The 12,680-nt window shown below is 39.7% G+C and overlaps 1 protein-coding gene across 1 annotated transcript in view; it reads left to right on the top strand.

The window, feature by feature from the left end:
- Positions 1-12,680, top strand: part of HSPA12B (heat shock protein family A (Hsp70) member 12B) — a 230,372-nt gene that overhangs the window by 166,074 nt on the left and 51,618 nt on the right. Inside the window, exon 10 of the mRNA XM_030190980.1 lies at positions 2,061-2,165. Coding sequence (XP_030046840.1) covers positions 2,061-2,165 — 105 coding nt within the window. The remainder of the gene's footprint in view (positions 1-2,060; positions 2,166-12,680) is intronic.

A 12,680-nucleotide genomic window follows, 5' to 3' on the forward strand; every position in this document is an offset into this window, starting at 1 on the left:
TAAATCCACATAAATACATAAAATAAACACATACAGATGTAGGGTCTCTCATTACTGAAGACTTTCTTCAGTTTTATAAGCATTGGGGTTGATATTCAAAGTGATTTAACTGGGCAGAAATGGCTCCTGGCTAGTTAAATCTCTTGTTTAGGGCTAACCACTCATTTTCAGCAGCACTTAACTGTTAGTGCTGCTGAAAATGTCCTGTTAGTGCCTAACTCAAAACCAGCTATTTTGGGAGTGTTCCGGGCGCAGAATCAGCACTTGGCTGATTAAATACCGTATTCGGCACTTAACAAGCCAAGGTCACTGCATAAATTGGACCACATAAAAGTTAGTCCTATCTTTATTCAGTACGCCATAGCCAGTTAAGGGGTCCTTTTACGAAGCTGTGGTTAAAAAGGGCCCTGTGGTAGCAGCAGGGACTGTTTTTCCTGCATATCAGGGCCCTTTTCCCCACAGTTGGTAAAAAGCCCCTTCAAAAAATGGCCTTGCAGAAAAAGTAGTCTTACCACGTGGCCATGTGGCGAGGAGCACTTACCGCCACCCACTGAGGTGTGGTAAGGGCTCCAGTAGTAACTGGGCAGCGGATTACCACCAGGTTAGCACTGTGGTAAAAATTACAAAAATATTTTTTATTGTGCCGAAAATGGCTTGCGCTTGAGGTGGAACTACTGCCAGAGGCCATGTTGGGTCAGTGGTAGTTCCTGGTTGCCGCACGGCAACCCTTTAGGAAAAGGGCCCCTAATTGCTGAATATTGCACTTAACCAGCTATAGTTTAGCCCGCTCCATAAACTCAGAAATTCAGTGCCAGAGCCTGGACACGGCCCGGCATTAAATTTCTGGGACTAATGCTGCTAAAGGTCAGCAAAACACTGAGCGCCGCTGTCTGAATATCAACCCCATTAAATTTAAGCTTATGATCATTTAACTACGTGTTATTGGCTTCAGGTTATTTATAATATTCTGCATCCTAACTGAATCATTGGAATCCAAGGCCACCAAGAGCTGGACATCACTGGCATAAAAGGATGTGAAATCAAGGGACTGTATCAACATTACTAGGGGTGCTGAGAATAGGTTAAAGAGAATCATGCCAAGGACAGAGCCCTGGGGAACACCAGGGTGCAATTCTGATGGTACAACTCTGAGGTCTCATTATTCTACTGGATACGAATATTCATTCCTCCAAGTAGAAGTGGAACTATAGGTATTCAGTTCTATCAAAGCTCATCTCTTGAAATCTAAGTAACAGCATGTTATGATCCACATATGTAGGGAGAAATATGCAGAGCATTCAAAATTGTATGTATATAACCAATAAGGCCAATCAATACAAGAACTGTTTGTACCACTCATTGCTCCTGTGAAAAACAACTTATAAATTGCTTCCTATCTAAATAAAGCACAGTTGGGAGTTGAATGGACTTATTTCTGGGTCTTAGCATAGGATAACCTAATCCTCCGATTCATGAGGTACAGTAACTTTGTTCTCAAAGTCCAAGGAACAAGGCAGAATTTCTGAGGAAATGTACCAGCTATGGGTCCTATTGAAAGTTCAGACACAAAACCAGTCAAATGACTACAAAAATAAAGCAAAGCATAAAGAGGGGCACAAAAAAGAAGCAAAACTATGATAGATGATAGATAGGTTTGACGAGCTGGTAGTTCTTTCATTTTGTATAGTTGTCAAAACCTGCACAAAAAAGACAAGGACAATGTCAACGAACCACAGACATCCACTGGAGAAATTTATTAAATGGCTCAACACAGTATGTTCAGCTTGTTTCAATACATTTCTTGACGTGATTCTCCAGTGGACATCTGTGGTTCTTCAACATTGTCTGTGGCCAACTCCTTGTCTTTCTTGTGCGGTTCTTTGCCCTTTATGTTCATCCTTCTCTCCTTGAAGCTGTCAAGGCTGACAAGGCACACATTCGTTTTTCAGATTGATGATGTACATACACCACTCGGCACTAACGACACCGTTCCCTGCTACTCAATTACAAAATGTCTACTCATCTTTGATCGAAATCCCTTCTCCATGTTTTCTTTGAAGGTGATCGGTACATAGTAGCTGACTGTGGAGGGGGTACTGTGGATCTAACTGTTCATCAGATTGAGCAGCCTCAGGGGACACTTAAAGAGCTCTACAAAGCCTCAGGTGAGCCAGTAACATCAATTACTAGTTCATATTCCCACAAGTTTAAAATACTTTTTAGTGGACTACAGCCACATTTCATAAATGTTTTTCCTATGCACATGGCACAAGTAAACAATTATGGAATAAGCTCTTTAAAAAACTGACTGATTGATATCATATGTAAGATAGTGTAGAAGCTTGTTCAGTTCGATGATATCTCCATTATCTATTTGTCTCTGCTTTTTATAACAAAGTTTATCTCCTTTATGATGCTCTTAAATTTCGTCTGAACTTGCAGCGTGTTTCAGTTCTTTAATAGCCAAGAAATTGTCCCAGTGCCAGTGTCAAACAGAGTTCCAGCCTGAGCAATATGACCTTTTAACTCGGTTCTTAGCTCCATCCTTTGAAGTTATTCCAACACCAGTAAACAAAGTGCAGATGCCCGAAATGAGGAATTCGAGGTCATGTTGGAATACACTGAATTATATTTGTTTGTGAAGAATAATCTATATAAATAGTTTTACAGTTATGTTTGTGGCCACTATGGTGGTAGTTTTATAAGGAACCACTAGTTTAATTACTAAGAATGTGCATAATTGCATCTTTTTATAAGTGGCTATTTGTTAAATCCCAACAAGCATGAAAATGGATGCGTAAGTTTCATGGCACATATTTTCACTGTGGGCATGCACAGGTGCAGAGTTTGGATAGAGCATAGATTATAACATTCCTTAATTTATGTGCGTATTTACAGTAAGCATATGCTAATGTTTACCCCAGCCCTCAGGGTGATGTAACTGCCACTGCCTATATGTACGCATGTTCTTACATGCCTATGCTAGTATTTCATAAAGTCAAGTGGGCATGTACTTGACTTTGTAAAAAAGCCACAAGAAATGTCTGTTACTTAGGCATGACTTTACAGAATTACCCTCCATGGCACAAACTGTGCTGTACAAATAACCTGTTATATGTCAGGTGGCTTCTGTGGCACAAACTAGAAAATTCTGTGGCTTAGTTTTCTAAATTCTAAGGTACATGTTTAGATTTGCATCTGAAATACTTGTTCAATGTTCATGACAAATGTTGTTCTTTAAAAACAAAATATACTTGGCAAAGCTTTGTGTGTCCAAATTTTTTTTCCTCTGTTCCAGTTCTTTCTCTGTTTTTTGATCTATTCCCTTTTCTTTCTCTCACTTTCATTGTTCTCTCTTCTCTGTCTCTTGTTGCCTCACCCTTTCTCTTACCTGCCTCTATTATAACACTCTATTGTTTTCTTCTTTTCAAAATCTCTCCTACCTTCTCTCCCCACCTGCTTTGTTTTCTCCCTTTGTTTAAATTCCTATGACTAGATTTAATCACGCAGATGGGCCCTAGGCGTATTCTATAAACAGTGTTAGGTGTAGTTTATAGAATACACATAGGCATATTTTTTTCAGTGCCAATTTTTTACAGCACCATACCTAGAATCTAGCCCTAACCGTGGATATTTAGCGGGAGATAATCGGTCATCTCCCACTGAATATCTGTGGTTATGCACCAATATGCTATTTAACCAGTCAGTGGCCATGTCCGGCTGGTTAAATAGCTTTGAATATTGGGGGGCGTGTGCACCCCTCTTGTCCAACTATCCCGAGCATCCCACTGAGGTCCAAAGCAGCTCATAAAGGGCTCCTTATACTAAGCCACAGTAACGTTTTTCGCTCGCGGTAGAAATCAGCTGGTGATAAACACTGAGACGCTCATAGGAATATAATGCGCATCTCGGTATTTACCACCATCTGATTTCTACCATGAGCTAAAAACACTACCGCAGCTTAGTAAAAGACCCCCCTTTCCCCCCCCAAAAAATAACAAAATATATATTATATAATAATAATAATAATAATAGTCCAAATGGCTCACAATGAATGAACACAGATGAATTTTCGAAAGAGAAGGGCGCCCATCTTCCGACACAAATCGGGAGATGAGTGTCCTTCTCGCAAGGTCGGCTAAATCGGCATAATCGAAAGCCGATTTTGGGTGCCCTCAACTGCTTTCCGTCGCGGGGACTACCAAAGTTCACGGGGGCATGTTGGCAGTGTAGCAAAGGCGGGACTGAGGCGTGCTTAGGAGATGGGCGTCCTCGGCAAAAAGAAGGGCGTCCCTGACGAACACTTGAGCGTCTTTACTTGGTCCATTTTTTTTTCACGACCAAGCATCAAAAAGGTGCCGAACAGACCAGATGACTACCGGAGGGAATCGGGGATCTCCTCCCCTTACTCCCCCAGTGGTCACTAACCCCCTCCCACCATAAAAAAAAGTTTACAAATACTTTTTCGCCAGCCTCTATGCCAGCCTCAAATGCCATACTCAGGTCCATCGCAGCAGTATGCAGGTACCTGGAGCAGTTGTAGTGGGTGCAGTGCACTTCAGGCAGGCGGACCCAGGCCCATCCCCCCCCACCTGTTACACTTGTGGTAAATGTGAGCCCTCCAAAACCCACCACAAACCCACTGTACCCACATGTAGGTGCCCCCCTTCATCCCTAAGGGCCATGGTAGTCTTGTACAGTTGTGGGGAGTGGGTTTTGGGGGACTCAGCACCCAAGGTAAGGGAACTATGCACCTGGGAGCAATTTATGACGTCCACTGCAGTGCCCCCTAGGGTGCCCGGTTGGTGTCCTGGCATTTGAGGGGGACCAGTTCACTATGAATGCTAACTCCTCCCATGACCAAATGGTCTGGATTTGGTAGCTTTTTAGATGGGTGTCCTCGGTTTCCATTATCACCGAAAACCGGGGGCAACCATCTCAAAAACGACCCAAGGACGACCATCTCTAAGGTTGACCTAAATTTCTTGATTTGGGCGTCCCCGACCGTATTATTGAAATGAAAGATGGGCGCCCATCTTGTTTCGATAATACGGGTTGCCACGCCCCTTTACGGGGCCGTCCTGCGAAGATGCCCTCATGAAAACTTGGGCGCCCCGTTCGATTATGCCCCTCAAAGTGAACTATTTCAATAAATGGCATTAAAAAAATAACACTCAGTGCTATTCTATAAAAAGCGCTCAAAGTCAGGCGCCATTTATAGAATAGTACTTATCGCTGAGAACCACAGCTACTTTTAGGCGCAACCATTTACACCAGCAAAACCCTAGTGTAAATCCCCATGCCTAAATTAGGCAGGTATTCCCTTTATTCTATAACACGCATAAATTGTGGGACCACCCTCAATCCACCTATGACCCTCTGTTTTATAACCATCAGTAAATTATTCCAAATTTGTACAGCTTCCAAAACATTTTTAAATTGAACTACCTTGAATAAAGGAAACCTAAAGTCAGGAAAATTTGTAGGTAATTATCCTTCAGTTCAGAAGTATGATTCTCCCCTGCCATTTGAATTAGTCCTTCCCTGGGAGGTTGGTCTGGCTAACCTATATCTGCTAGAAACAAGAATACGATTTACCTGTGAGACACTCAGTTTTGTTCTTATAAGAACTAGGTCTATCACAGCTTGGTCCAGGTAGTATCACACTGTTTTGTGTATCTGTGAGATCACTTACTTACAGCACATGCACCGAATTATCCAAACTACTTGCAATGTTTTGATCAGAGAAAGTGCCCTTAGAAAAAGGAAGTGCAAGTGTATGTTATCCTCTGTCAGTTTTCAAAGTGAAAATATGTACAGGAATTTTCACAATTGGTGCAAAATTTATCAGTGAAAAGCAACTCCCTCCCTCCCTCCCTCCCCCAACTTTTGCACTAATATGGGCAGACTAAAAATTGCCATTTGAAGTCAGAACACTACGACACAAAAATAAAACGATTCAAGAGACTTTTCATGTAAGTTAACTACAGACATAAGCTTGCTCTTCTGTCACTTAATCATTCAGCTAACACGTCAACCATCTCCCCCACCCCCTACCCCACGCCACCCAACCCTAAGCCAACTTGCTTTTAATTCATATCACCACTTTTATGTTTAAGCAATGTCATGTTTTGCTCTGACCTGTTCATTTTGGAGCCTTTTACTAAAATGTGCTAAAATCTGAATTTAATGGGGTTTTAATGTGGAAGTTTCCCACACTCTCTTCCAGATTCTCTATAGCGCGCCTAGAGATCCGCACTGAAATCCAAGCGTATTCGATAACAATGCGCACAACTTAATTGGCTTAACAAACTAATTAGCATTGATAACAGCACTTAACAAGCAATAATGAGCACTAATTGGCAATAATTAGAATTTATGCGCACAACTCACTAAGCATATTCTATAACACAGTGCACCTAATTTCTAACATGCGTGGTTATGAGTGGGGAAATGGGTATTTCGTGGACATTCTGAAATTTACATGCGTAGTTACAGAATATGGCCCAGTGCACGTAAATTTACGTGCTGGGATTTACGCCACATTTTTGTTGGTGTAAATAGTTTTAGACACTGAGATATCAAATAAGCATATTCTATATACTGCACCTAAATCTAGGCACCACTTATAGAATATGCTTAGTCGGTATTGATTTCCACGCCAATATTTTAGGCACCTTATATAGAATCTCCTCCTATAAGCTCAGATTTAACCAGGCAGTATTTAGAGCTCTTTTAATACATAATAATAATCAGGTCCCGCACTGATTTTTTCATTAGGGTGCATGACTTGCAAAAAATTAATGCAGAAGCACTTACCACCTCCTATTAAGCAGTTGTCTATGATTTCCACGCTCATTCCCTGCCTGTGATACGCTCCCTCACAAAAATATTTTTTTATAAAATAACACGTGGTTAGTGCATGGAAAAGGGGAAGTTACTGCAAAATGCTGTAACTTGTTTTACGGTAAGCGTTTTCTCGCACGTTAATTGTGTATTAGGGTTTAACACCCTTTAATAAAAGGACCCCTTTGTTTATAATCTGAGGAAGAGAATATTAGATCTCAAAAGTTAGTCAAAAGTGTATATATTTATTTATTTATGTATTTTATTTATTTATTGGGATTTATTAACCATCAGAACTTCTGAGCTCCCACTTTTACAGCAGCCTACATATTTATTAGAGCTGCTGGGCTCCCATTTTTTTAGTAGCCTACTCTCTTATTAGAGCTGCTGAGTTCCAACCTTCATTAAAGCCTGCTCTTGGTGAAGGCTTTCCTCAGCCATCATCTACCATCTTTCAAACATAATTTTAAACCAGGCAGATGATTGGTGATGCCAGCAAGCACCTCCCACAATAGGCAGCCTGCTTCTGAGGTATTGCACCTCAGGCGTCACACTGAAGGGCTGTGCCAAAGGGGTACATCCCTTTGTGCATCCGTGCATCACTTTCTTACCAAAGTGTGAGCCCTCAGAAGAAAATCCCACATTCTAGTACCTAATAAGGTCTCCTATCCTCTTTGAACTTGAATACAACTTCTGAAGCATCGACATCCACTCTACCCCCTCTAAACATCATTAGTATCTGCAGTTTAGAGCTCCAGTCCATCTAGGTGGCTATACTTTCCTTTACCATTGCATTGCAACAAACGAATCAGAAGGTGTGCCGAACGGTTGATATCACCTCCCGCTCCACTTTGAATCTGCCTACAACTGCTGAGGCTTGCGCCCCTTCGTGTGCGACTTCAGCAGCATCTTCGGAAGGACTCTGAACCAGGTTTGTTAGTCAGTACCCTTCGTGAGCAAGTTCGAGAGTAACTTGACCAATGCATTCCACTGACCTAAGAACTGACAGTGAACAACAGCAGAATATCAAAGTGCATCATTTCCTGCTACTTGGACTTGCACAGATGTCAGTGAGTTTACTATTTGTTAACTTTATGTATATTTATTTTATCTCATACCCCTTTATGTTTTTATTATTTGACTCTTCACTCTAATTCGGGTCATTTTAACGCTGTAGTCTGACACAGACATTATTTCTTACCATCCCTTGTCTGTTTTGGTTTGCAAGAATTTATTTTAATTATTATCTATTTATTAGGATTTATTTACTTCCTTTTTGAAAGAATTCACTCATGATAGATACCTTCTAACATCACTAGGAATTAACATTGTTTCTTCACCATCTTTACCTCACATTACATTATGCATAGTTACCAAAAAAATAAATAATAAAATCACTTTTCTCAGTGCTGTATAATAAGCTTGCTAAAAATCTTGTTATACTGGTTACTTTACATACTCTTTCTATCAAGACACACAAGTCATTTCACCAATGCTTTTGAGTTCATCTATAATATCCTTGTGGTATATACCCCTAGACACTATCCATATGGGTTACCCACCAGATACCAAAATAATCCTTATACCTGGTTCATAATGCTCCAAACATCACACTTCCCACTAAGTATCACAACAAAAAACTTTCAAAAACCTCATATAACAAACACATACTCACTAAAATCCCATTGTCAATTACTGATAAGCATTCCTACCTGCCCCTACCCATAAGTTATACCAGTGCTCACTCGGTTGTCAACAAACCAAAATCAGTAAAGATTGGATAACCAAAGCTCAATTCGGTCTAGCCCTTATCTCTGAAACTTGGCTACATGCAAAAGATGATCCAGCGGTCCTAGGCATGTGTCCACCTGGATACGCCATTCTTCATTTGCCCAGAGCCAAAAAGAGAGGAGGTGGCTTAGCTATTATTTATAAACATTCCTCCAGATAAAAAACTATTAATGAATTTCAATCCCCTACCCTAGAAATTGTTGCCTGCTCTATAAAAGATGATTCCCTATCCAAATCTATCTGCCTCCTACTACTAAGTGATCATGTGGGTAAGAGGAACCCGAATTATAGCTACGTCTTGCAAGGTTCCGCGTTAGGAGTTACGGATCAAGAAAGGGATCTGGGTGTCGTCGTCGATGATACGCTGAAACCTTCTGCTCAGTGTGCTGCTGCGGCTAGGAAAGCGAATAGAATGTTGGGTGTTATTAGGAAGGGTATGGAGTCCAGGTGTGCGGATGTTATAATGCCGTTGTATCGCTCCATGGTGCGACCGCACCTGGAGTATTGTGTTCAGTACTGGTCTCCGTATCTCAAAAAAGATATAGTAGAATTGGAAAAGGTACAGCGAAGGGCGACGAAAATGATAGTGGGGATGGGACGACTTTCCTATGAAGAGAGGCTGAGAAGGCTAGGGCTTTTCAGCTTGGAGAAGAGACGGCTGAGGGGAGATATGATAGAAGTGTATAAAATAATGAGTGGAATGGATCGGGTGGATGTGAAGCGACTGTTCACGCTATCCAAAAATACTAGGACTAGAGGGCATGAGTTGAAGCTACAGTGTGGTAAATTTAAAACGAATCGGAGAAAATTTTTCTTCACCCAACGTGTAATTAGACTCTGGAATTCGTTGCCGGAGAACGTGGTACGGGCGGTTAGCTTGACGGAGTTTAAAAAGGGGTTAGATAGATTCCTAAAGGACAAGTCCATAGACCGCTATTAAATGGACTTGGAAAAATTCCGCATTTTTAGGTATAACTTGTCTGGAATGTTTTTACGTTTGGGGAGCGTGCCAGGTGCCCTTGACCTGGATTGGCCACTGTCGGTGACAGGATGCTGGGCTAGATGGACCTTTGGTCTTTCCCAGTATGGCACTACTTATGTACTTATGTACTTCCCAATAGCTGGAACCTGGCTGAGGCCGAACTTACTGAATTTATATCCAACATATGTGTCAATAATGACAATATCATTATGATTGGAGATATCAACTTACATCTTGAAAATGCTACTAATCTACATACTAAACAATTCCTTGATTTCTTTAATATCTGGCAATTCTAACTCTTCAATGGAATGTCCTCCCACTTCAAAGGACATCAGCTACATTTATTAGCAAACAAATTTACAGACCTTATTAACTTTCACATATCTGAACCACAATAGCCCCGATATATTGGTCAGATCATAGCAACCTTTCTTTCAAGCTAAACTGGAAAGAATCCACCCATTCTTCTAAGTCTACTAGCACATCACATACCTTCAAAACCAGAGGTAAAATTGACCACTCAAAATTTTGGTCAAATTAACAATTTCCTCTAATCCATCTACTAATTTCATCCAACAATGGAATGACACTTCCAAAACTGTTCTAGACTAACTTGCATCAATTACAAACAAATCCCAACCAAAAAAGAAGTTATCTCCATGGTTTAATGAAGACCTCCTACTAATGAAATGTAAATGTAGAAGACAAGAAAGAATCTGGATCAAAAACAAATCCAATGAACAATAGACTAATTGGAAAAAAACCTCCTAAAATCATATAAGAGCATGATTATCAAAGCAAAAACCATTTACTATTCAAAATTTATAGGTGAAAAAACCAGTTAATCCATGAAAATTTTACATACTCGTAAATTAGCTATTGAAAACTCAACCTGTAACTACTACGAACAAACCCACTCCAACAGCTTATCAATTGGCATCATATTTTGAGCAGAAAATAACTAAAATCAGACAAGAACTAAATAACTCCCTAACATCAATAGATCATTTTCTTAATCTATATGAGCCTTTACCACTATGCTCCCAAGCATACAGAATCTGGTCAGTCTTTCACCCACTTACAACTGATCAAGTCAAATGCACTCTTCACAAATACGCTAAATCACAATGCCTACTTGATAGCTGCCCTAGCTACCTTCTCAAATCAGCCCCTAATTTACTCATAAGCTATTTAAACTCAAACATAACTTTTATGCTATCTCAGGGCCTATTCCCCTCTCAAAATGGCAACATTATTTTGACCCCAAACCGAAGAATACCCAAACCAGCCTACTGTAAGCGTAGTCTCTAACTACAGACCATTGGTTTCAATCCCATTATTGGTAAAGGTAATGGAGGGGTTAGTCACGTATCAACTAATGGACTATATCCAACTTCACTCCATTTTATATAGCTCACAATCCAGTTTTAGATCTTCTCACAGTACTGAAACTGTTCTCACCACCCTCCTAGCTAAATTTAGACAAGAACTTTCCTTTGGTAATAAAATATTAATACTCCAGTTTGATATGTCTAGTGCCTTTGACACTGTTGATGATAATATCCTTCTAAACATCCTTGACCATTACATAATCTGTGGACCTTCCTACAGTCTAGAGCATACAAAGTGAAACAATCAGGTACAACTTCATCCCCTGTTTGTGGAATGCCCCAGGGCTCTCCATTGTCCCCTATCCTATTTAACATCATGTTGATTCCATTAGGCAATTTACTGGAGAAAAATAGTCTCCCAACATTCAGTTATACAGACAATGTTACCATCTATATTCCATTCACTAAAGAAATAAATGAAATTATTCATATTATCAGATTAGGTATCTCTCTAATGGAATCTTGGGCATCCAATTTCAGATTAAAACTAAATTCTTAATAGTTACTAATCCTCATCACACTATAAATCTTAAATCATTTACCATTGAGAACATCACTTATCCCCTTGACTCAACTATGAAAATCTTAGGAGTCACAATTGACTCATTCTAGGTTACATTTTCAAAGTGTCTTCAATTCATTATGGAAATTAAGACTAAGACCATTCTTTGCAAAATCAGTCTTCTGTACCCTAGTTCAATCCCAAATCCTAACAAAATGTGATTACTACAACTCTGTTTACACAGGACTTAAAGGGGATCTCCTCAAAAAACTACAAACCACTCAAAACACCGCCGCACATCTCATATTCAGACTACCATAGCCCTTCTGTATGATTTGCATTGTCTGCCAATAAAAAAAATATCATTCAAGCTGTGTACCTTCATTCACAAAATTTTGTATGGTTTGGCCCCAATATACATGAACAATCTCATTGAATTACCCTCACATAATGTATCTAAATCAGCTAGAGAATATCTTTTCCTACATTTCTCGAATTATAAGAAAGTAACCTACAAAACAATCCATACTGCTAACTTTTCATATCAAGACACTAAAACTTGGAGCTTCTTACCTAAAACCATCAAATGCACTGATGATTATTTGATATTTGAAATCTAATGAAAACTCACTACTTCAGTCTAGCCTTTAAAGAAATAAGCACTGCTTTCAAATAAACTCATGGCATTAATTTTTACCTCATCCTAACTCCCACTACTCCTGTCTATCCCACCTAATCCTAGCCCTTATCGTTTTCCTCATAATTTAATTACCTAGCTTAAATCACTAAGGTCCTCTTTTACCAAACCAGTGAATGGGCTTTGTCGGCATTGCCGCACTGGGAATTGCTAGCGTGGTTTAGTAAAAGATGCCCTAGGTATTTATCTGTTCCTAACTCAAGTTTTACCAACTAACATTATATGATGTATATTACTTTCTGTTCATGCTTTTCTAATTGTTATGTAAGCCACATTGAACCTGAGTTCTACTCGGTCTAATGCAGGATACAAATGTCATAAATACACATTTAACAGCACTGAAATTCAAATAGAGTTATAATATCATGTCAGCATAATACTAATGAAACACCTAATAAGCATGCATTAGATCATTCAAATAGCATAGATATGATGCTAATGCTTTTCTACAATACAGCTTACCATGTA

This window comes from Microcaecilia unicolor, chromosome 2, assembly GCF_901765095.1.
Source record: "Microcaecilia unicolor chromosome 2, aMicUni1.1, whole genome shotgun sequence".
Taxonomy (NCBI): Eukaryota; Metazoa; Chordata; class Amphibia; order Gymnophiona; family Siphonopidae; genus Microcaecilia; species Microcaecilia unicolor.